At 44.7% G+C, this 23,050-nt stretch overlaps 1 protein-coding gene across 1 annotated transcript in view; it reads right to left on the reverse strand.

Moving 5' to 3' along the window:
• Window positions 1–14,566, reverse strand: part of LOC138295622 (GTP cyclohydrolase 1-like) — a 51,441-nt gene extending 36,875 nt beyond the window's left edge. Inside the window, exon 1 of the mRNA XM_069234023.1 lies at window positions 13,782–14,566. Coding sequence (XP_069090124.1) covers window positions 13,782–14,112 — 331 coding nt within the window. The 5' untranslated portion in view covers window positions 14,113–14,566. The remainder of the gene's footprint in view (window positions 1–13,781) is intronic.
• Window positions 14,567–23,050: the final 8,484 nt, after the last annotated feature.

The raw sequence follows: 23,050 nt of genomic DNA on the forward strand, positions 1-23,050 counted from the left end.
TGGTTTCTCAGATAAACCAGTTGTACCTGTGCTGTCCAGTATGGCAGCGAACAATAAAAGATCCGCCTCTGATTACTGTTGTGCTTGAATGAATTTATGCGCTTGCTCTCGGAAAAAGCATCGACAATGCCAATAGCTCAAGCTTGTATTTTCAGTTAGAAGCTATACTGACTGGATTTCACAAAATGCAGAACACACCAAGGGCCAGATTTTCAAAGACTTCACACATCACACCAAGTAAAGTTGCTGCGCTGTGTTGCGTGAATGGGGGAGAGTAGAACTGCCCCATATTTTTAAAGAAATAGTGAATTTCTGCTCTCTCCATGCAGTAGCCCAACTTGGGACTGCCGCCTAGCACCAACATTTAAGGGAGACGTCATATGCTCTGAATCTCAGCAGTAGCACAGATGATCGGACTGGCTGCTAGGGATGCCAAAGGGTTCTTCCTCTACCTTTAGAGGAAAGTGTTCTGGAGTCCCCAGCAATTGCTGATTGTTGTTGCACATTGATCCAGAATGCCTTTCAGTGGAAACAAAAACATAAAAGATGATTGCTTTTTGTATTCTATGCATGTATGACATAAAAAAAAGTGGATGGGATAAAAAGTGTGATGACTAAGTATAGTTTTCAGCTGTAAAATCGTTCCTTAAGCATCATAAAATAACCACACCCTAAGCAGCAGATGTTACATCGAACAACCAATTGCATGATGTGAGAGATATACCCCTTTTGGATCAAATCAGTGACCAAAGGTGGGGCCAGTCAAACAACTCAGTGGCCAAAAATCACTGAAAAACATGGAAAGTGGGGCCATCTTCTTAAAGCACAGACTGAAGGGCTTTGGTACACGGTTTGGGGCGTCATTTTTTGTGATTCATTTGAAAGAATTTCTGTATTTTCGCTCCTGAAAAGGGTGTCTTAACATTTTATTATGCTGTAAGCCCATTAGGTCTGAGGGCTTCTGGTGAGCAGGACTAGGCTATGTGGTACAAAGTACAGAGCAAGATACACAGCTGGCGGGTGGTAGGCATGGATGCGTTGAAGAATGGTTGCCTTTTCAAGCAAGTGGTTGGGGGCTGGGAAGACCCATGGTTGTAAGAAAACTCCAGTGTCAAGTAAAGGTAGAAGTTAGCCTGTCTTCATGACTATAGAGGTTCTGAGTAGCAAAGCGAACTGCAGGTTGCAGGTGGGCCACATTTCTAGGTTATAAACAGACACTGAAAGGCTGTAGGTACCTGAAACCCTGAATATATGTTTGGTGGGAGAGTCACACACTTGGATTTTAATTATATATCTGTGCATTGAGGTACATTAGGAGATATTGAGTGAGTGCTGTTGTTCCAGAGAAAGCCTTGGAGACATCAAGCAGGCAGTCACACAGAGAGGGCTGAGTGTTATGAGTAGCTAAACTCAGAGACTTTGTGGTGTCTGGAGGAAGACATTACTCAAAAGCTGTAGTCTATGAACAATAACAGTCAGATGTGAGGAGTATGCTGACTGGATAACTGGGGAAAACATCTGCCAAGATGAACCCAGCTGAGTTCCACAGCATAAGTGCCCAGTGCCAAAGTCAGCATTCCATTCATCATTTGCTCATTTTGCGATTGTCGGCCCAAGTGGGAAGGGTGTGCCCAGACGTGGGTCCTGTGCTCACTGCGCCACTAGATTCAAGCCAGCCTAGCCTAGCTGATTCAGGGTGATGCCCTGAATCCGGTCATAGGATGCTTGTTTCCTGTCCAGGGAGGACCTGGCTTGGTAGTTCGGGCTGGACTGTACCCATGAGGAACAGGGTCAAGACTGATTTGCAAATGGCTGGGCCCAAACTGGGGAGGCATAGTGAGCAGAAAAATGATGGATTAAACCCAGATCTTTGTGAATGGGGTGAATGTTTGCATTTGTCAGCATTCCGCCCATCATGTGTTATTTTTACAGTGCCAATGTCTGCCACTGAAGCCCTGTAAGAAATATGGTAGTTTGTAGATATACACCCTTTACAATTAGGGACCACAATCTAAGTCAGAGTGAGTCAGATACACGCCCAAAATTAACCTGTGCTCACCCTCTAGTAGCTTGGCTCAAAGGAGTCAGGCTGAACCTAAGAGGCAATGTGTAACATATTTGTGCAACACTTAATGTACAGTAACACAGTGAAAACACAGCAAAACAACTACACACCAGTGTAGAAAAATAGAGCTTATTTATCTGTTTAAAATAAGACCAGAACAACAAAAAAAACAATTACATTGCGTAAGTTATCACGTTTCAAGTGTAGCATTGAGAATCACAATGCTCAAAAAGATGGAGGCGTTCCCTTTAAGGGAATTACGGTAAGGTCTCCTTAGTGGAGTGCTGGAAAGAGCACTCCCAATTACAGTTCTGATGCAGTGTCCCAACCAGAATGATTTACAGTTGATCTTGGCTTCCCCAACCCCTCAGGATCAGAAAGCCAATGCGGAACAGAAACACACAACAGCCAGCCCAGATCCGCAGTGTGGGGCCTCGCTGAGCAAATGCGCACATGAAGGCTAAGCAGTCTGCACCACTCCTGCACTCAGAGTACCTCGTCATGTCTGGACGGCTGCATGAAGATGACCTAAGTCTCAGCAATTGGACCGGGGCACAGAGGTGAGTTGATAACCAAAGGAGCACTCACCCGTGCTGACTTGTTTAATGCTAGAAAGTGATTAGCATGCGCTGAGCAGGTAGGCAAAGATCACTGACACATGTTGACTTCTGAAATGCTGGAAAGCACTCGATACACGCTGAGTGAACAATGAGACAGGCTCACTCACACTGACCTGAAAATTGCTGGAAAATGCTCAACAGGCGCTGTCACGCACACAGAGCGGTTAGACACACAGCTCCTGGATGAGATGCACTACTGCCAGACTCACAATAGGCAGAGTCCCACAGCAGTGGTGCACAGTGGAAATCTTTGATTGCCCTGAGATTTCTAAGGGACAAGCCAACAAGCCCTTGGAGTCACTTGAAATTTTCTTTGAGGTTGTAGAGTAGGAGTAGTCCTTCTCACTATAGGAGGCAGCAGGCCAACACAGCAGAGCAAGTTGCAAAGTGGCAGTCCCTCCTAGCAGCACAGTGTTCAGCAGGCAGCAGGCCGGCACAACAGAGCAGTTAGCAAAGTGGTAGTCCCTCCTGGCAGCACAGCTCCTCTTCTTGGCAGAGCCTCTGCAGGACGTGAAAGTGAACTGATTTTTTAGGGTTTGGGGCCAATTCTTATATCAAAATGTGTCTTTGAAGTGAGGGAGACTTCAAAAGAGGCCTTTGAAGATCACAGGGTCCCTTCCCTTCTATCCCTGGCTTCAGACACTCTAAAGGGGGATACGCAACCCTTTGTGTGAGGAGAGCAACAGCCCTATTCAGGTGTAGGTGTCAGCTCCTGCCTCCCTTCTAGCAAAGGAAGACCCATCAGCCAGGTGATGGGCCTTCAGGATGCAAATATCACACCCAAGTCCCTTTGTGTGTGACTGTATAGAGGGAATGCACAAACCCCAACTGTCATCTATCCTAGACATGTATTCAGAGACAGGCAAAAACACAGAATGGTTAAAGTAAGAAAATGTCAACTTTCTAAAAGTGGCATTTTCAGACTACAATTTTAAATTGTGAGTCCAGAGGCACAACACTCCACATTTCTATCTCTTCCCAATGTGAAATTACACTTAAAAGATGTTTCAAGGCAACCCATTGTTAAACTATGTGAGAGATAGATCTTACCAAGGGGGAAAGCAAATGTAAAGGTAGGTGCACTTGCCTGGTCGAAATGGCAGTTTAAAACTGCACACAAATGCTCTGCAGTGGCAGGCCTGAGACATGTTTGAGAGGCTACTGCAGTGGGTGGCACAATCAGTGCTGCAGGCCCATTAGTAGCTTTTAATTTACAAGACCCGGGCACATATAGTACACTTTAGTAGAGTCTCATAAGTAAATGCAATATGCCTATTGTGGTTAAGTCAATGTTACCATGGTTTAGAGTACAGAGCACCTGCACTTTAGCACTGATCAGCAGCTTTAAAATGCACTGAATCCTAGGAATCCAGCAAAAATGAGTCCGAAAAACGGGAGATCAGAGTCAAAAAGTTAAGGGAAACAACACTAAGGATGCCAGGTCCAACACACCCTAAAAGAGAGAAAAGCACAGAGCAGGGTCGTCTAGGAAAAGATGCAGAGAGAAAGGGTGGGCGAGAGGGAAGAAAAAAGAGTAACTGTAAGTATGACACACAGCCTGAGACCATGGGCAGAGAATTCTGGGGCAATGCACACTCATTAGGACTACTAGGAACTAGTGGTCTAGCACCAGGTGCCATGTATGAGTCCCTGAATCATGGTGCTTTAAGGGTTTCAAGGTCACATCCCTGCAGGTGTCTCTCACTGTATTTATGCTGGTCTCTCACTTCTGAGAGATGGTGGTAACTCTCATCGAAGATATCGCTCACTCAGCCTGTATTGAGGCAAGATCCTGTTAGTGAGGGCAGTTCTTGCCCCTGTCTGTGTTGATATGTGGCTCTAATAGTGGGCATGTTTAATTTTAGCATGTGTCGCTTAATACGTTTGATGCTTGACTGAAAAGTCCTGTAAAGGGCTACTTTTTTGTGAGACTGGAGCTGAGATGTAGAGCTTCAATGGTAAGACATCACCCCTGCATAAGGCATTATTTGGACTACGGTATTATCTATTGTGGCGCATGCTGATGGTGGTGTTGGAATAGAACCTTTTTAGTGGGATCAGTGTACCTGTGAAGTGTAACCCTTCCCTAATCTGGACAGGGAGGAGACAGCCAATATAAGTCTAGACTGTATTAATGAATACTGATGTGCTCTAACATCAAGTGTGGATTCATTTGAAACACCTATTTCTTTCTTTCTTCTGACTTATATGGAAGAAAATCCCAAACATATCCTTTCTGTAGCGCCTACAAAATATTTTACCAACACATGGGAAAATAAGTGCTTTGAAATTACAGAGCTTTTCTTCTTCCAAAAAGAGCCCAACAAGGTCTGCACGGTTCCGATCAAAGTGTAAGAGTGTTTGTAATTTACGCAAGCTACTGTAGGCTTCCTCAGTGAAAAAGATGGAGACCTGCGATTCTAAATAATACTGGTAATTCTAACACAGGTAGATACCCTTCTTCCACATGTTCTGCTGCATTATTCTGTGAAGTTGTTCTGAAGAGGCAGTCTGGTGTAAAAACATTAACAAATTGTGTTGAGCGTTCTCTCAGCTTCTAAGCTCCCTTTAGTGACTGGGCCATCAACAAGTGCCACTAATCCAGACCAGTCAGTACAGCACCAGGTAGCTCTTGTGTAGCCCCCTCACCTCCAGAAAAATGACAAAATAAATCCAGGAGACCACTTCTGCATTTTCTACTCCATCCCTAGCACTACCCCTTCTAGTTTTCTGGCACCCAGAGACACAATACCGCTGTTGTACTTAACTCTCCCCCGATGATTCCACATTTGTTCCAGAGCTCCCACGTTTGTGAATGCAGTTATGAGGACGATGAAGGGTGGAGAGGCAGTCTTTACACACATAATTCACACTGCCTGATACACCTTTGGAAGACAATCACGTTGTTTGCCCTCCTTGAAATGTTGCTCATAGATCTTGACCCTCTGTTGTGATGATGCAGCTCACTGGAAGTGGGAAAAGGTCAGTATTGCAGCCTGTTACAGAGTGATCGAAAGACAGGCAGCGCTTTACTGAATATACCTACTCCATTCCCACAACTTCATTCACAAAGAAGGGGTGGTAGCTGAGCTCGACATGTAGCATGCCACATAGCATGCGTTAGCATGACTCAGCTTTGTGCATGTGCCATTTTCAAAACAATTGAAAAAACTTTCATTTGTGATCTGCAAATCAGACGCAACTATAAAAACAAGAATTAGAAGTCTGCATAGAGCAAATCAGGCAAGCTAGCACCACTATATCACCTATTTCCAAGTTTCACAACCCTAACCCTGTCTCGCCTTGGGTGTTTCTATGTTTTTATACGGCATATAAAAATTTAATATGGATCCAATTATTTTCTTTTAATGTCCTCCGTGGTTTCCACAAAAATGACTGTCTAGTGTCCTGCAATGGGTATCGCTATAAGTAGAAAATTCGAATATAACTATCAGTATCTCTAGTCTTTGTGTTATTGTACACTTCGTCGTAGGCAGCTATAATTATAATCTTACTTTTGTGTCCTTATAATATCCTGGTTTTTTTTGGTTCTGAAAATCTGGTCACCCCACAGTTCTGCCTCCATACTATACTTAGATTCCCTGTAATGGTATTCTGATGTAGTAGTACTCCAAGTACTGCCATACAGCCAACATTCACTCCTAAATTGCCATGGAACATGAAATTCAATTACTATCAAAAGTGCTGGTCTTTCTGCAGAGCCACGTGTCTAGCTCGCAGGATCTCTCCATATGTGACCAACTATGGACATGCCATGGTGTAAATTATATTAGAATCAATACAGAATATGATGCAGCAGAACTAACGTGATCTCATTCTAAAAGTGTAATAAATACATAATAGTGTGAGTAATATGCATTAGTCCTCCTGTTTGCACTGTTTACTTCCGGTGTGGCAGGAGTGACGTGAGTTCTGAGCTCAATAAAGCCCCCTTCCCCCTTTCTTCAGCTGAATCACGACCTACGACTGCGTCCTGGTTCCCAGCGCAGATAGAGCTGTCAGAACGTATTATAGCCACATGCCATGACCTTTGGCCTGTAGCGCTAGTGATTCCGAAAGTACACTGGGCACCCGCACACTCTGCCCCCGGCTTCTCCAGTCTTTTTGATACGAGATCCGTTTACTATGCCCACAGAAAGGCCAGGGCCCAGTCTCAGGGGGCGTGCTTGCAGGACCCTGCTTTCAGCTGTTTAGGGTGCAGCCTTCTAGATAGTTCTAATTTAGAGACCAGTGTGCAACTCAATTTCCTTGGAACATCAGACTGAAAAACAAAAACGAGCTACTGCTTTAAAAAAATTATTTAAAATAAACATCCTTCTTTCTTCTAAAAGTAGGAGAAAAAAAATGCAGCACATCGCTTCTTAAGTCAAAATGTCATGATAGCATTTTTAATAATGACAGAGGAAGAAGTGTTGCGCTCAGCTTCTTTTATTAAAACGTAAAAACAAGTGGACTTCTTATGCGTATTTGTAAAGCGCACTATCACCTCAAGTGTATACTGGGCTGAGCAGTTGTGTGTGCCTACCTCTGCCTATTGTGAGTTGGGTAATTGAAAAGCCGGTGTTCTGATTCCTGCTTCTTGTGGAATTTAAGAAGGGAAGAGGAAACAAATGATATGGCGTGAGAAGCCATTCCAAGCTTTAGGAATGATGTCGAAGAACAAACACCTGACCTCCTGACCTGGTTCTGCGTATGCATGGGTTGTGTGGGAGTAGAGTTCCTGCGGACCGGGCATATCTGGGTGTTTGGTGAAAGGAGGTGTGACTGTTCAGGTAGGTGGGGCCTAAGTTGTGTAATGCCTTGAATATGTGTGTGAGGAGTTTGAAATGGAGCACGTTTGTGTACCATGAGCCAGTGGAACTCCCTGAGGTGTGGTGTGATACAAGTTCTGTGTGGTAGGTTGAGGATAGGTCTGGCTGCTGAGTTCTGGATGGTTTGCAGTCTTCTAGTGAGTTGCTGGGTGATCCCGGCATAGAGAGTGTTCCCGTAGTACAACTTGCTGGTGACTAGGGCCTGAGTCAGTTTTTCTAGTGTTGCCAGGGAGCCATTTGGAGATCTTCACTGTGTGGAAGAAGGATACAGTGTCGGCATTGACTTGTGCAGTTACGTCAAGTTTGCTGTTGATGATTATTCCAAGGTTCCGACCGTGGGTGCTAGGTGTGGGTCTGAGTTCAGCCGGCCACAAGTTGAAGTTCTGTCTTGTCAGTGTTGAGCTTGAGACAGCTGAGTTTTATCTAATTAGGGACTTCGGGCACGCAGGCAGTGAACTTGTTTCTTGTGTTTGGGGTCTTATCCGAAAGGGAGAGTGTGAGTATCACGCTGTCGGGCTAGGAGAGGATGCTGGTGTCGTGTGCACAGGTGACGTTTTCTAGAAGGATCATGCATGCGTTGAAGATAGTGAGGCTAAGCAATGACCTTTAAAGCACTCCACAGATGAGGTTATGGGCTTTCGAGGAGTCAGGTGTTAAGCTGACAACTTGTATTCTATCCATGAAGAAGAAGCAGATCCACCAGAAAGCAGGTCCGTGGATGCCAATCTCATGCAGACGCCAGATTAGGATGGAATGTTAAACTATGTCAAATGCTACACAGAAGTGCAGCAGAATGAGTGCTGCCCTGTCTCCTCCATCAAGGATCATCGAGATTTTATATGTGTTGGAGATGAGTGTTGTTTCTGTACTGTGGTGGGGCCTGAACCCAGACTGCATAGGTTCATGGAGCTGGTGGTTGCTGAGGGGGTCGGAGAAGCTTCAGTTGATTAGTTTCTCTATGGCTTTTGCCGGGTATAGTAGGTGAGAGACTGGTCTGTAATTGGAAAGTGTGAGTGGGTCAGTGGATAGTTTCTAGAGCTGGGGCATGCAGTGGCATGTTTCTAGGTGTCTGGGCATGAAGCTGATTCGATGGAGGCACTGAGAACTGATGTTACTGCTTTGCTGATCGGTAGGAGTGATTTTGTGAGGGCAATGTGGGGACCAGGGTCAGGTGGGGCACCCAAACCGATGGTCTTTATGGTAGCAGCAATTTTGATGGTGGTGATGGTGGGCCACAAGGTCAGGGTTTGTTTTTCGGCCACAATGGAAAGTTGAGTTGCAACACTGATGTTGCCCATTTGAGGGTTAAAGATGCTCTATATGGAGGTCATTTTGGTATAGAAGAATTCTGAGAGCTCGTTGCATAGGTCTTGGTGATGTCGATGGATGTGGTAGAATGTCCAGTGAAGAATTCTGAGAGCTCGTTGAATAGGTCTTGGTGATGTCGATGGATGTGGTAGAATGTCCAGTGACATCTTTGATGATGGCAAATAATTCCTTGCTGCTGTTAGTGCTGGCATTGATGCCATCTGCAAGGGCTGGTGATCCAGCTGTTGAGGTTCTTGGTGACTTCTGATAAGTTGGTGGTGGGATCCTTCTGGTCCATACTAAGGGTGGAAGCCCACTCCTCTTTGCACCAAAGAACTCTGACCCTTCTGCCTTCTTCACTTCCATCCTCATTCTCATAGAAGACACAGAGCAGTGTGTGTGCAAAATGAGGGCAGGATGCCACCTCTCTTATTTGTGAGGCATTCAGAACCAGTTCTGACACCTCTGAATGTCAGTTCTTTCTGCATACCCACATGGAGGCCTCAGAATCCAAAGAATATTACACGTGCTATGAATACCTCAAGGGATGCTGGTAAAGTCGGATGCACCTGCCTACGCGTTGATACTGTGTGTCATCACTCTGCTAAGAATGGATACACTATGGCATGTGTTTCACATAAGTTCAAGAGTTCTAATTTTCAATCTAATATTCATTGCTAAGGTAACATCGGGACCGCAGGGTATTTAGTAAAACAAAGGTTGATGTTTTGCTCTTTCATAAAAGGAATTTTATCTTACTGGCTGGCTAATACTTATCCAGAGACCAGGAAGACAGTCACCCATGCACTCATCAGCAGCAGACTAGACTACGGTAACGCCCTCTACGCCAGCACCACACTCAAACGCAAACTCCAGAGAATCCAGAACACAGCTGCACGCCTCGTCCTTGGCCTCCCCGCCACGAACGTATCTCACCACACCTCAAATCCTTTCACTGGCTCCCCATAGAAAGGAGAATCACTTTCAAGATCCTCATCCATGCACACAAATCCCTCCACAACACCGGCCCGACCTACCTCAACGAAAGAGTGAACTTCCACACTCCCTCCCGCAACCTCTGATCAGCCGACCTCGCACTAGCTACAGTCCCCCGCATCCAACGAACCACCACAGGAGGCAGGGCCTTCTCTTACCTCGCCCCCACAACCTGGAACTCCCTCCCCACCAACCTCCGCAAAACCAAAGACCTCCTACTCTTCAGAAAAAACCTCAAGACATGGTTGTTCGAACAGTAACCCTTCCCTCACCCCCCCCCACAAGCGCCTTGAGACCCTCACGGGTGAGTAGAGTGCTCTATAATTTGTTTTGATTGATTGATTGATTGATTATCCAGTTACTGGATTAAATTTAGAGCTCTTGTACTGTACTCTACTGACAGAATAGCCCTCCTTATGCGCTGTATTGTGGTAGCTCATCTCTTGTGCTGTGCTGACAGACTAGTCCTCCTTATGTGCTTTATAGATGTGGTAGCTCTTTTTATTTATTATAATTGTATTGCTAACTACCTCTGATGAAACACCTTAAACGAGGCGCATGCTGCCCTTAAACCCAAGGTTAGTGGTTAGTCCAGTTTTATTACATATTTGAATTAGTCTTGCATGCTGAAGCAAACCATTCAATGCATTTAGTCCAATTTCTTTGTGGCAGATTGTAATTAATAGATGTTTGTTATGATTATTAGTGGGGGGGATATGTAAGTTCAAGCAGATCAGATGAGCTTGAGAAAACTTGCTATTATTAGGTTGCAGGGTAATGCCTTTCCAGAAAAGGAGAGGTTGTGGGCTTGGAATGAGTTGTGGGCAATTTTTAAGAAGTACAATAATAGATATTAAGGTAAAGGTGCATATGATCTTGAGAAGTTGTGCTCAGAGAGAGGAGATATAGCTGGAAGGGAGGGAGAGGTCTAGTTGAAAGAAAAAAAGAGAGGTGACAATCCAAAGTTTTAAGTAAAAGTTAGTTTTTCATGACAGGATTTAGAAATATAGAGGATGCTTTTTGAGATAACATGCACTTTCGAGGATGAAAGACAGTAGAGAGACACAGCATAATTTGCATGCAAAAACAGTGATATATTAGGTACTTCTAATAGGATCTAGGAACAGGTAAACAGCCTATCCGCTGCTCGGATACCATTAGACTACTGCTTCCGCAAAGACAGTTGATCAGCTCAGGAGTTGGAATTATAAAGTTATTTCTTGGTGCATATACTGGTAAATATCAAGAGGTTTAGGCTGTGCTCCAAGGAAGCAGTAAATTCAAGGTCATAGCAATGGGAGACATATCTGGGTAAATAATGCAAACTTTGAGAAGAAGATTCTGCAAATGGTGTCTTGTAATGTTCATCCTGAAGTATGGCTCACAGTACTCATTATAAAAGCAAAGTGACTTCCTTTTGGATGCCCCTGATTGTAGGATGGCACAGGATGCAGAGTGAAGAGAGCTTCCCCAGACAGCCGAAGTGTATTGCCTTCATTCTTGTTGCTGGAAAGTGGTGGTCCACACACTGAGGCAAGGAGGATGGTGACTGTGCTCCCTTTGTTAGAAAAGTGCTGCTGATTAGACTTCCTGAATCACTGCACCTTGGCAGATGGTAGATGAAGGAGTGAGTCTACAGAAACGATTTGTGCAAGGTGGAGGGGACCCTATACATGAGACCCAGCCTGTTGTCCAACTTAATCGTAGCCAGATGCATAAACGCACAGCCTTTGTGTGCTCTCCAGGTCACAGGCTACCCTGCTGTGAGGTACATCACCACACAAAGGGTGTTTCTGGAGAGCAGCCAGGAAAGGACATTTACATTTTTGTATAGGTGGGGTCGTATTGTCATTCATAAATTAAAGTACAGCTTCAAGATACAGGGCTAAGAGGAAACAATTTACAGAGTATAGTAAAGAGTTAACAACGAGATATTTAAAATGTGATACTTGTGAATTAAAACACTGCAATGCTGCATCCCGCCTGGTGCAAGGGTTTACAAAACATATATTTATATACTGTACATAAACACATATACCAAAATCAGTTCCAAAAGAAACCATTCGTAACTGGTCAATTGATATTTTCATTAGGGTAGCTAGCTTTTAAATAAAGCTTCAAACTGAAGGATGTGTATAAGTCAGTATAAATAAGGCTGGCAGCGCTTGTACACATGAAAAGTTGTTAGCACTCTTCATCAATAGACGTGTAAATAGAATAATATTGACTTGTTAAACATGCAACCAACATGGTGTCTTTTAGAGCTGGTTAGAATGCCCATTTTAGAGATAAAGTGGCATGTACTCTGGGCATGTGCTTAGTTTCTTGTGATTCGATTTTATCATTTGCTACTTTGTTTCACATTTTGGAAAGGTGGGGTCTGGGCTTGCCTCGTTATCTAATGCTGTACACAGCTGAGTATTCCTTCCTAAAACCCAATCATGTCATATGCCCATGCAGTACAGGAACATAATTCAATTTCCATAACAAAAGGGTCTGGACGCTATATTACAGGATACATCTTTCTCCCTTTTGCGCGGAAGGTATCCTCATATTGACTTCTGCAATATCTCTATTTCAGTCTGAGGGATGTCCTTCACATTTCGGGGTTATGTGCACAAGTAATTGACCTTGACTGCAGAGAAGAAGTGTTCTGGAAATCTTTATCGCATGAGACCTCCTGGTCACCCCTAGGATGACAGATTGGGAGGACCTAAAAGGTCGGTGAGGCTGTGGTGATTTACACTGAGAGTTGAGTATTTTCTGTTTCCTGAGTCTGATGTCACTAATTCGTAAGTACTTTTTTTATGCTATTAGCCACAAGTCGCACTGGCTACCCTCTCCTAATGCTGCAGGGAAGCGCTGTCAGGCCCCTAGAGCTTCATCTGCTGCCTGGACCTGCTAAATGTCTCAGATGAAAGGTCATGTGCCCACAAAGCCGCACAAAAGGCGCATGCGCGGGCACAATGACTCTAAGCGCAGCCGGCTGTTTCTGCCGCGACAGTCCATTGATTCATACTCACTCCGTGTTGCATGGGATACGTTAGGTCAGGATACTTGTATATTTACAAAACAACTATACAGCGTGTCTGCACGCAATGCATGAGTTTGGACAAACAAGGGTTCGGTGTCACCCCGGTGTATTAAATGATTATTCGAAAAAAATATTTCATAAAATGAATTGCAATCCAACATGGAATTCTGCACTGTGAAATAAGAAGCCCTCTACAACATTTCAAAAATTGTGTCAAAAAACCTGAGCAATGAAGGACTAAAGTTGCTCGGATTTTTGTTCCGATTTCACTATCAAAAATGTGCTTGGGGGTTCTGCATCACAGCACTTGCTTTCCCAAAACACCTCGGATTCAGCTTCTCTCGTTTTGCACATTTCTTTTAATATAGCGCAAACTCTACCCGAAGTTGTTAAACGCTTTAAAAGAATACCAGTTACATTATACAAGGGCACATTCATTGCTTGTAGGCACTGGGAGATTAAGTGGTTTCCCAAGAACCACTGAAGGATGTTGAGCCAATGCCAAGATAAGACCCTGGTCCCCCAGTTTCAGAGTCGAAAGTCGGCAGCTCTGACCCTTACGCCACATATCTTGTTTATATTTAATTGATATATATAGCCAGACTCTTTTCCGCCTCATGTCGTCGCTTGTCTTGCAACACACAATGCAAACTCTCCCCTTTGTAGCTTTCTCGCCTACCCCTCTTGCGCACACACGTCTATGTTATATACCGAAAGTGGGAATGGATGTTTTCTAGGAAAAAAGAGGCAAGAGGCAAGGTAACGGCAAGTAAATGGTGAGGTGATGATATAGCGCTTACTACCCCTCACGAGGCGCTGATGCATTTTACTGAAAAAATACTCATAACGGGCACATTATGATATAACATTGGATAACATTATACAGGCACCCAATCGCCTGCGCAGGCCGCGGCTATGCTTCTTACCCTGGATGTTCTCTTTGTAGCCCTTAGTGAGGAACTGCATGGCCTTGGCCGCCCGGCTGGGGGTCATAAGCAGCCCGTCTCGGGCCGGGTCCTCGCCCAAGCCCAGGAGGATGCTGGTGTAGGCGTCCTGCAGGGAGGTCAGCTGGTACTCAGGATCCCTGGCCTCGTCCGTGGCGCACGTCGAAAAGTTGCACTGCTTTAGCGCCTTCTTTACCTCGGCCACGGGACCACTGTTGGCACTGTAGGCGCTCAGAGAGTTGCAGTTCATTTCCACGCTGTCGAGGTGGTATCCGTTCATTTGCTCGACCGGGACTTGCTGCTCGCACTGCATGGTTGTCAGGGTCACGGGGGTTCGAAGTGCTTCTAGGCGCTGCAGGTACTCGGCGGTTTCTGCTGCTGTCTTCTGCTAGTACCGGGCTGCTAGGTGTACCTAGGTGATGGTTGCACTCGGTTGCGTCTGCTGCTGGATCTAGGTTAACCTCGGCAGGCAGTAGAGCACTGGGAGCAGCCTGGCACTAGACTTCTTTGCTGGCGCTATGCTACTGCTTGCACAGGGCACTAACTGTCTTTAACAGGCTGCTACTGCTGCCAGGACTACCCTGCGCGTAGTGTGAATTTGGTGGAGGGAGAATATAGGGTCTCTCTACACCGGCACGTCAGTCTTTAAAGAGAGCCTCTAATAAGCCTTGCACAACTCCGTGTACAGCTCCCTTTCTGGCACTGTCGCGGCTTCTCCACCCAGTCTGGCTGTATTTATCCGTCTCCCCTCCAAGCAGAGCGAATGCGCCGCGCGCTGCCCCGGGCTGCGCCGCTGCTGACGCGCACCATGAAAGGAGGATGGGACGCCGATTAGTGAGTTAACCACGCCGTGCCCGCGGCTGCCCGTGTGACCGCCAGGGGCAGACTGGCCTACAGGGCAATCTGGCGGTGCCAGAAGGACTCATCTAACAGGTCAGTAAGTGGGGCGACTTTTTCACGGTTTGGTGGCCTGTTTTATGGCCTCGCGGACTGTTGATTTCACTGTTATGTCTAGAAACATTGCTCGCAGCCTCCCATGACCTGCAAAACACCTATACAGCATACTTTGACCAGCAACGGAGCAAGGGTTCCAGGGGACCAGTGCAAGTAAACGGACTGCTGTGTAGGTAGTAAAATACAGCATTGTCAAGGTTTAGTGGGCCCCTCAAGGCTCTGGGAGCGGCCGGACTGCACCCCTCCATCAGTTGTTGCCACACTCCTGGTCTTTACAAAACTACCCCGATTTGAAGAATGTTGGTCACATATTAACTGTGAGAGAGCGTATTTTATATAATCTATACTAACATGAAATGTTTATGAATTAATGTGTGACAATGCCGCATAGAAACCGTAATAGTAAAATTTTGCTTAAACGTGCACTTGAAATGTGACCACGGGGAGTGGCCACCCATATATACGTGGACTAATAATGATGACTAAAATGTTTATGAATCATTATACTGAATAATTTCTATACTAATTATTAATCATTGTGTTATTGAATTTGTACTGAAATCCTTGTAGGCCTTAAGTTAGCATGAGCCGAAGCTTAGCTGCTTGGCTCTCATATTAAATGTATTTTTACTATCTTGCAGTGTGCCGACTCGCAAAAGGACATGACCTCTTGTTTTCTTCAAACTAGAAGCCGAATGTAACCACGCTAGATCCATTCTCATGCATTCTTCATTGCTTGTAGGGTGATATTAAAACAAAATGCAACAGTGTAGATTAATGTAATGTACAAGGTCATTCAAACCAGTGAAGACAATGGAGCTGCTGACCAAAAGATGTGCAAAGAATTACAGAAAGATGAAATCATACCGGATGTGCCACCTCTGAAGACATCGAACAGGAGAACCAATGAGAGACGTGTAAAATAATATGGGGTGAAAGATAAATGACCTAATGTATTTTCTGATAGGTTAACTGTCCAATAGAATTTTGGGGAATGTACAACGAAAAAGGGATAAAAACCCATGACACGGGGAGCCATTTAGGTGGGTTAGGGAATGCTATTGATTTTATCCAGAAACTTTGTCACTCTGTTTGGTGACTTATTGGTTCTCTTAGAACCATCCTTGTCCTTAGATTGTCCATGTTACACTTTACCTCCTTATGAGGGAAGTGCCCCTTTTGCCCCGGAGCTGAGTTCTGACTGGTGGCGATTTGACTGATGTCCTGAAGACAAAGACTGAACCTGTGCGCTGACCTAAACTTTGGAGGGTAACTATGACAATACAATTGTGATTTGTCTGTTTACTTTTCCTTTCTAGGTACCAACTGCTTACTTTTGAGAGAGACCATAGTTAGATGTTTTCCAAATTGGTGTTTTAAATTGTTTTGCATGAAACTCAACATGTCGATGCTAATTAGTGGTTAGGACAGGTGCTCACTAAACTGACGCAAATAGACAAACGACCGAATCTATGTTTTGTCGAAGTGACGTGTTATTGACACTCTGCTAAATTGATCTATGTTCACACCGTGTTATGTTCTGATGTTTGTGATTCTCGCCTTAATGAAATCTTATCAAAGTTGCCATATCGTGACTATGCTATTATGCTTCTTGGTTTTGAGATTAACGCATCTGCTTTTAGAATTGTAAACAATAGAGAATAAAATTCATAAAATTCTACTAAACTGGTGTGGTTATTCATGACTGCAAGGTCATGGTAGTAGTTTTGAATTGATTAATGACTCTGAAATGTATTGTTGTGATAAATATTGATGACATTATTAACGTATTGATTGACATATTGATTAGCTATCTCGTCCTAAGGTGTCTCTCAACTGGGTCAAAAGATTCATTGGCCTAAAACGAGTCCTGATGTGTAATAAATTATTATACAGGGACGCGTTAGCAACTGTCTGATTTGATGTTTTTTAAATTCATTTCAGATCTGGGCTCTATTTTCCTTTCCGCCCATTCTTGTGCACACCCTGCGGAGCTTCCGGCACGCACGTGCTTCTAGTAAATACCAATGTATCAGCCTCGGTTTCCGTTACATGTTTATTTGTTGGTGTGCTCTTAGTACCAATAGCAGTTGGGCTAGTTCATCATTTTCCCGAGCACGTTTCACATTTGGAGAAGATCAACTAGGCAAAGGAGGAAAATTTTCATGTGTTCCACTGCAGAATTAGAAAGCATCCCTCCGCAGAAAGAACGTCAGTTAATATCGATGATACTGTGTGTAAACGTTGCATTTAATGTCCCTTGGTGCCTCACACTGTTTTCTGGGTTGGTGAGTCATACTTCTATATGAAATGTCCAGGGTTTTTAAATCTGTCTCCCCTACCTCATTTGGAACCAAAAGTGTTGATACTTTTCACTCTTCTTTATAGCAGATAAACTATATTGCAGTAGCTTGCCCAGACGTTCCAGATTTGTCTGGTCATTCATGGATTTGTCTGAAATCCTAACAGTTTTCTCCAAACTGAATATGTGTCCAACTTTGAGAAGGAGCTGGTTTAGCTGAACACGTTTTGAAATCCAAAAAAGAGGATGTTCCCCAAACGCAGTTTGTACTACAAAATTGCATCCATCGAGGGGCATAGAATGACTTAATTGGCATTGCTCACCAACAAGGAAAAGATAAGACATTAAGGGAAATTAAGTAATTCATAATATTTGTTCACCTATGTTATTTTCATTGTTTTCAGATTAGGGCTTATAACGGGAAACATCACTTACAATGTGGCAAATGCAACAAGACGCATTTACAACAATGCCGTCACCACACTTACCGGAACAACGACTCCCTTTTTCTTTGCCATAACCACGCATGTGCTAAACAAAGCACATGCGTGGTTAAGGCAGAGAAAAAGGCAGTCAGCATCGGGAGAGGACGTGGTCATGTAAGTGGGGCTGGGGGTACTTTTTAGGATAGTTTTGTTTTTAGGGCGGGGTCTGGGTAATTTTGCATTTAGGGCGGGTGGGGGGATGGGTTTTTTAGGGGCGGGGTGGGGGTAATTCTGTTTTTAGGGTTGGGGTGGGGGTTCAGGGTAATTCTGTATTGAGGGCAGGTGGGGGGGTCAAGTTTTAACGGGCAAGGGTGGGGGGTTGAGGTAATTATGTATTTAGGGTGTGAGTGAGGGTTGGCTTTTTAGGGGTGAGGGAGGGGTAATTTTGTTTTTAGGGGTGGGGTGGAGGGTCGGGGTAAGACGTGGGGCTGGGAGAGGATTGAGTGTAGTTTTTATGGGTGGAGTAGTTTTTAGGGGTGGGGCGGTTGGTTATTGTTTTTAAGGTGCTGGGTTGGGGAGTTAGGGTAGCTTTGTTTTAAGGGTGGGGTGGAGGTTTGGGGGTACTATGGTATTTAGGGACGGGGTGGGGGAGTCGGGGTAATTTTGTATTTAGGGGTGATTTTTTAGGGGCAGGGGTAATTTTGGTTTTAGGGGCGGGGTTGGGATAATTTTGTATTTAGGGCGGGTGGGGGCAGGTTTTTAGGGGCAGAACAGGATAATTTTGTATTTAGGGCGGGTGTGGGGGTCGGCTTTTAAGGGGCAGGGGTGGGGGGTTGTGGCCATTTAGTATTTAGGGTGGGTCGGGTCGGGTTTTTAGGGGCGGGGTGGGTGTAATTTTGTTTTTAGGGGCAGTTGGGGATCGGGGTAGGACGCAGTTAGGTAAGTGGGGCTGGGAGAGGATTGTGGGTAGTTTTTAAGGGTGAGGTAGTTTTTAGGAGTGGGGGTGGTTGGTTATTTTTTTTAAGGGGTGGGGAGTGAGGCTAGCTTTGTTTTTAGAGTGGGGTTCGGGGTACTTTGGTTTTTAGGGCAGGGGCGGGGGGCTGGGGTAATTTTGTATTTAGGGCGGGTGGGGGGATTGAGGCAATTTTGTATTTTTGGTGGGGGGGGCTCAGGTTTTTAGGGGTGGGCGTGGGGGTCAGGGTAATTTTGTTTTTAGGGGTGGGGTAGTTTTATTTTTGGGGGTCTGAGTCGGTTGTTTTTAGGGCGGGTGGGGGCTGGGTAGGTTTTAGGGCTCAGGGTGGGTGGGGGGATTGGGGTAGTTTTTAGAGGCGGGTGGGTGGTTGTGGTAGTCATGTTTATAGGGCGGGTGGGGGGTGGCATGCGAAAACCACACATGCCATTCCACACATGCCTTTATTAGGCATGCCTTTACAACAAAAAATTGTTGTAAAGGCATGTGTGGTAAAGGCATTTGTGGAAACAATGTGGTTGTTGTTCCAACGGTGTTGTTCAGGCATGTGTGGTTGGCGCATGCGTTGTTGCATCAGACATTCGCTGATAACTAATCCTGCACTGGAACATAAGAAAACTTATCCTTCTGTGTGTTTGTCGACCATCTCAGAAAACTGGGGTAAGTACGAAATATGCAGAGAGAGATTATGGAAAACCAGGACTCTCCAAGCAAATTCAGGTCACCAGATGCTGTATTATGAATAGCTGTGCTTTGTCAGTACAGAACCTCCCCCACCTGTTTCTAAGCACCTGGCCTAGCGCTTTAAACAGGCCGGTAGTGTCTAGTACTGAATACTTGCACTTTTTAAATTTGAAATGTAGAGTAGAGTACCTGCAATTTTCAGCACTGCAGCAGTACATTTAGTAGGAGAAAACCATCACATCTGAGGAGCAGACCAATACTCTAAATAGTGAGTACCTGCACTTCTATTTTCCTATTTACAGCACTGTCCTGGAGGTTTCTATAGTTCATTTAACCCGATATTTCTCAGAGTCAAAGCGTTATTTTGAAATGATACAGTTTAAAACAGCAAGTAGGGTTTGCCTGTTTCTGAACTGTACTTTCTGAAAATCATGCTCTAATCAGAGAAATATCGGATTCAATTGATGAAATATAGATAGTGCAAGTGCATATAAAAAGGTGCTTTGCCTGTGTTATGCCAGTGCACCTTTTGTTAATGCGGTTGCTGGCCATTCCATGCCAGGTAAGCATTTACACCACAATTTACATACTTTTCATGTTTCAATTAACCACCTCGTATGATAATGTTTACAATATTGTGGCAAGATAGCGGTGCCATGTGTCTCCATTGTCAAGGAACAGGGCAGCAAATTGTGACTTTGTCACTACACTTTCTTCATCCAATCCAAAACCATATACAAATGGATTCTGCATCATTTGGTAGCATACCATCTTTTTGACCTATAACAAAGTGCTTTTAAGAAGATTCTTATTGATTTCAGTTACTTTACAGAAGCAAGTTATATCCACTGAATCTTTATCTGCTCATTTGATAATAGTTAAATACTAGCCAAACCACCAATGTGTTTTGCTTTTCACAATGGGAGCCTCTTAACTGCTGTAAATTACAAAAACAAGTATAATTCTATTATTAAAAAAACACACATCAATCACACTACACAATTTAAAAAATGTCAATATAGACATGTCACAACTATGTCAATACACTGTGAGACGATATATTAGCCTTCATAGTATAAAACATACAAAAAGACAATCAATAGAACAATGCGTCCTCCTATTTCCTCCTTATGGATTTATAATGAAAATCATAATTATATGTAATCATGTTATATATTTGGGTGAAAAAGGAAAATAAAGCAAACAATTATTAATGACAATGATTTAAGACATATGTTGAACAATTCAGGAACATCGCCTTGTAAACACTCATGTCTCCTCTTTTTAAACTGAAATACAATACCATTATAAACCATGTAACACAAAACCAACACTCTATCCCATCTTAGCTGGCCAAAGTGTACAACAACACATTGTGCATATGTCAGTACTTTCTTCTTATTCAGAATGAATCTCACATCACAATTTACACAGGTGTAGTGATCTAGTGTTCCATTGTACAGATGATATTAATGGACTTGATCCACCTGTATGCCCCAGTAGCTTGTAACTCAAAAGAGGGACTTGAGTTGTATGCTAATAATCAACAATAGTACTGCATCTGATGTACTGTAAACTAAATGTAATTGTAAATAAATATGGTCAAGACATCTTACCTAATGATAAATAAAACTGGTATTCTGAAAACCACTCATATTCTTGATTTTATAGTACACATGTATCTGTCATGTAAAATGCATAAGATATCCATCCCTTCTAATTAACAATATTAATACCATCTGTACACTGCAAAGTGGGTCAGTATTCTAATAATGAATAGAACCAACTATGATAAGGACATATTTAGACAAATGAGTAATCCTTTGTGTTAGAAAAAAAAAGGCCTACAATCCGGGTCAGGAGGTAACAACAATAATCAACATCAAATTAAGCATATCGCGTTGGAATGAGATGGATTTGGTTTCCTCAAGATCAACTACCTATTATACTCCCACATTTGTCTGTTACCAAAGATCCACAAAAAAGCCACCCCTTCCACTGGGTCAGCCAATTATCGCTGATAATAGTTCCAGGACAAAGCTCCTGTCACAGTTTATTGATATTTTCCTCAAATCCTTTGTTACTAATATACCTTGCTATATCGAGGAAACCATGGATATACAGGCTAAGTTTGTGAATTTGATTTGGGAGCTAGAATGTATGATATTAGTATATTTGGATGTAGAAATGCTTTATACCTCCACCAAGCAAGAGTTTGGAATGTTAGCAGTGGGTTAATATCTATCCATAAGAAAATCTAACCTGTATGAACACAACTGTTTGTTCTCGGAGATGGTTGAACAACTTTTGACCAAAACTTATTTTTGTATGGTAAAGAGTGGTTTCAGCAACTACACGGCCTGCGATAGTCTCTAGGTTTGCCCCTGCCTACGCCCAACTGTTTATGAGTTGGTATGAGAAAGGGATGTCTTGTCCAAAGAGGCACAGGATTGGACACAATGGGGGTCATTAAGACCCTGGCGGTAAATCCCACCTAACGCCATGGCAACTGCCGCCAAATTACCATCGCCGTGGCTCACGACCGTCCATGCCATTATGACCGTAGCCGGAATTCCGCCAGAAGGCTGGTGGAATTCCGGCGACGGTCATGGCGGCGGACGGCGGTAGCGCCACGCCAAAAGTGCGCCTCTGGCTGCATTATGGTCCATAATGTGGCCTGGGGGTGTGCCACTGGTGGACACTGCTGCTGGCAGCAGCCCCGCGTCCCACCTCCTGCCGGAGGACCCCCTGCAAGCAGGTAAGTTGGTGTTCCGACAGGGGGGATGGGGGTGTTGTGTGTGTCTGTGTGTGGGTGTGTGTGACAGTGTTTGTATACGTGCATGCAGGAATGAGGTGTGTGTGCGGGAATGGGTGTGAGTGTGCATGTATGTTGTGTCGTGTGATTGCATGTGTGCCTGGATGTATGTTAGTGAGTGTTGCTGTGTGTGTGTGTATGAATGTATGCATGCGTGGGTGAATGTGGGTATGCAACAATTGCTCAAACAAGTCTGTGCTATAAGAAATTCTGCCAACTTAATTATAACGGGGGACTTAAATTGTAAAATTTCTAACTCTTCGCTTAAAATTTTTTGCGATTCAGACAGGGAAAAAGTGCTGAATATTCCACCTATTCTATTCCCTCCTAGAATTAGGACAGACAAAAGAGGACTCATTTTTTTGAAAGGTTTGAGGTCTTGTAGCAGTATTATTTTGAATGGGCGCTTCTGTTCGGATTCACCCGCAACTTTCACACATAAGTCCGTCAAGAATAACTCCATTATAGACTATGGGGGTCATTCCGACCCCGGCGGGCGGCGGGCGGCGCCCGCCGGGCGGAGACCGCCAGAAGACCGCACCGCGGTCAAATGACCGCAGCGGTCATTCTGACTTTCCTGCTGGGCGGGCGGGCGACCGCCAAAAGGCCGCCTGCCCGCCCAGCGGGAAAGCCCCAGCAACGATGAAGCCGGCTCCGAATGGAGCCGGCGGAGTTGCTGGTGTGCGACGGGTGCAGTGGCACCCGTCGCGATTTTCAGTGTCTGCTTTGCAGACACTGAAAATCTGAATGGGGCCCTGTTAGGGGGCCCCTGCAGTGCCCATGCCAGTGGCATGGGCACTGCAGGGGCCCCCAGGGGCCCCACGACACGCGTTCCCACCAGCCTCTTCCTGGCGGTGTAAACCGCCAGGAACAGGCTGGCGGGAAGGGGGTCGGAATCCCCATGGCGGCACTGCTTGCAGCGCCGCCGTGGAGGATTCCCTGGGGCAGGGGAAAACCGGCGGGAAACCGCCGGTTCCCCTTTTCTGACCGCGGCTTTACCGCCGCAGTCAGAATTGCCCCAGAAGCACCGCCAGCCTGTTGGCGGTGCTTCCTCCGTCCCCGGCCCTGGCGGTCCATGACCGCCAGGGTCGGAATGAGGCC

This window comes from Pleurodeles waltl, chromosome 5 (genome assembly GCF_031143425.1).
Source record: "Pleurodeles waltl isolate 20211129_DDA chromosome 5, aPleWal1.hap1.20221129, whole genome shotgun sequence".
Lineage (NCBI taxonomy): Eukaryota > Metazoa > Chordata > Amphibia > Caudata > Salamandridae > Pleurodeles > Pleurodeles waltl.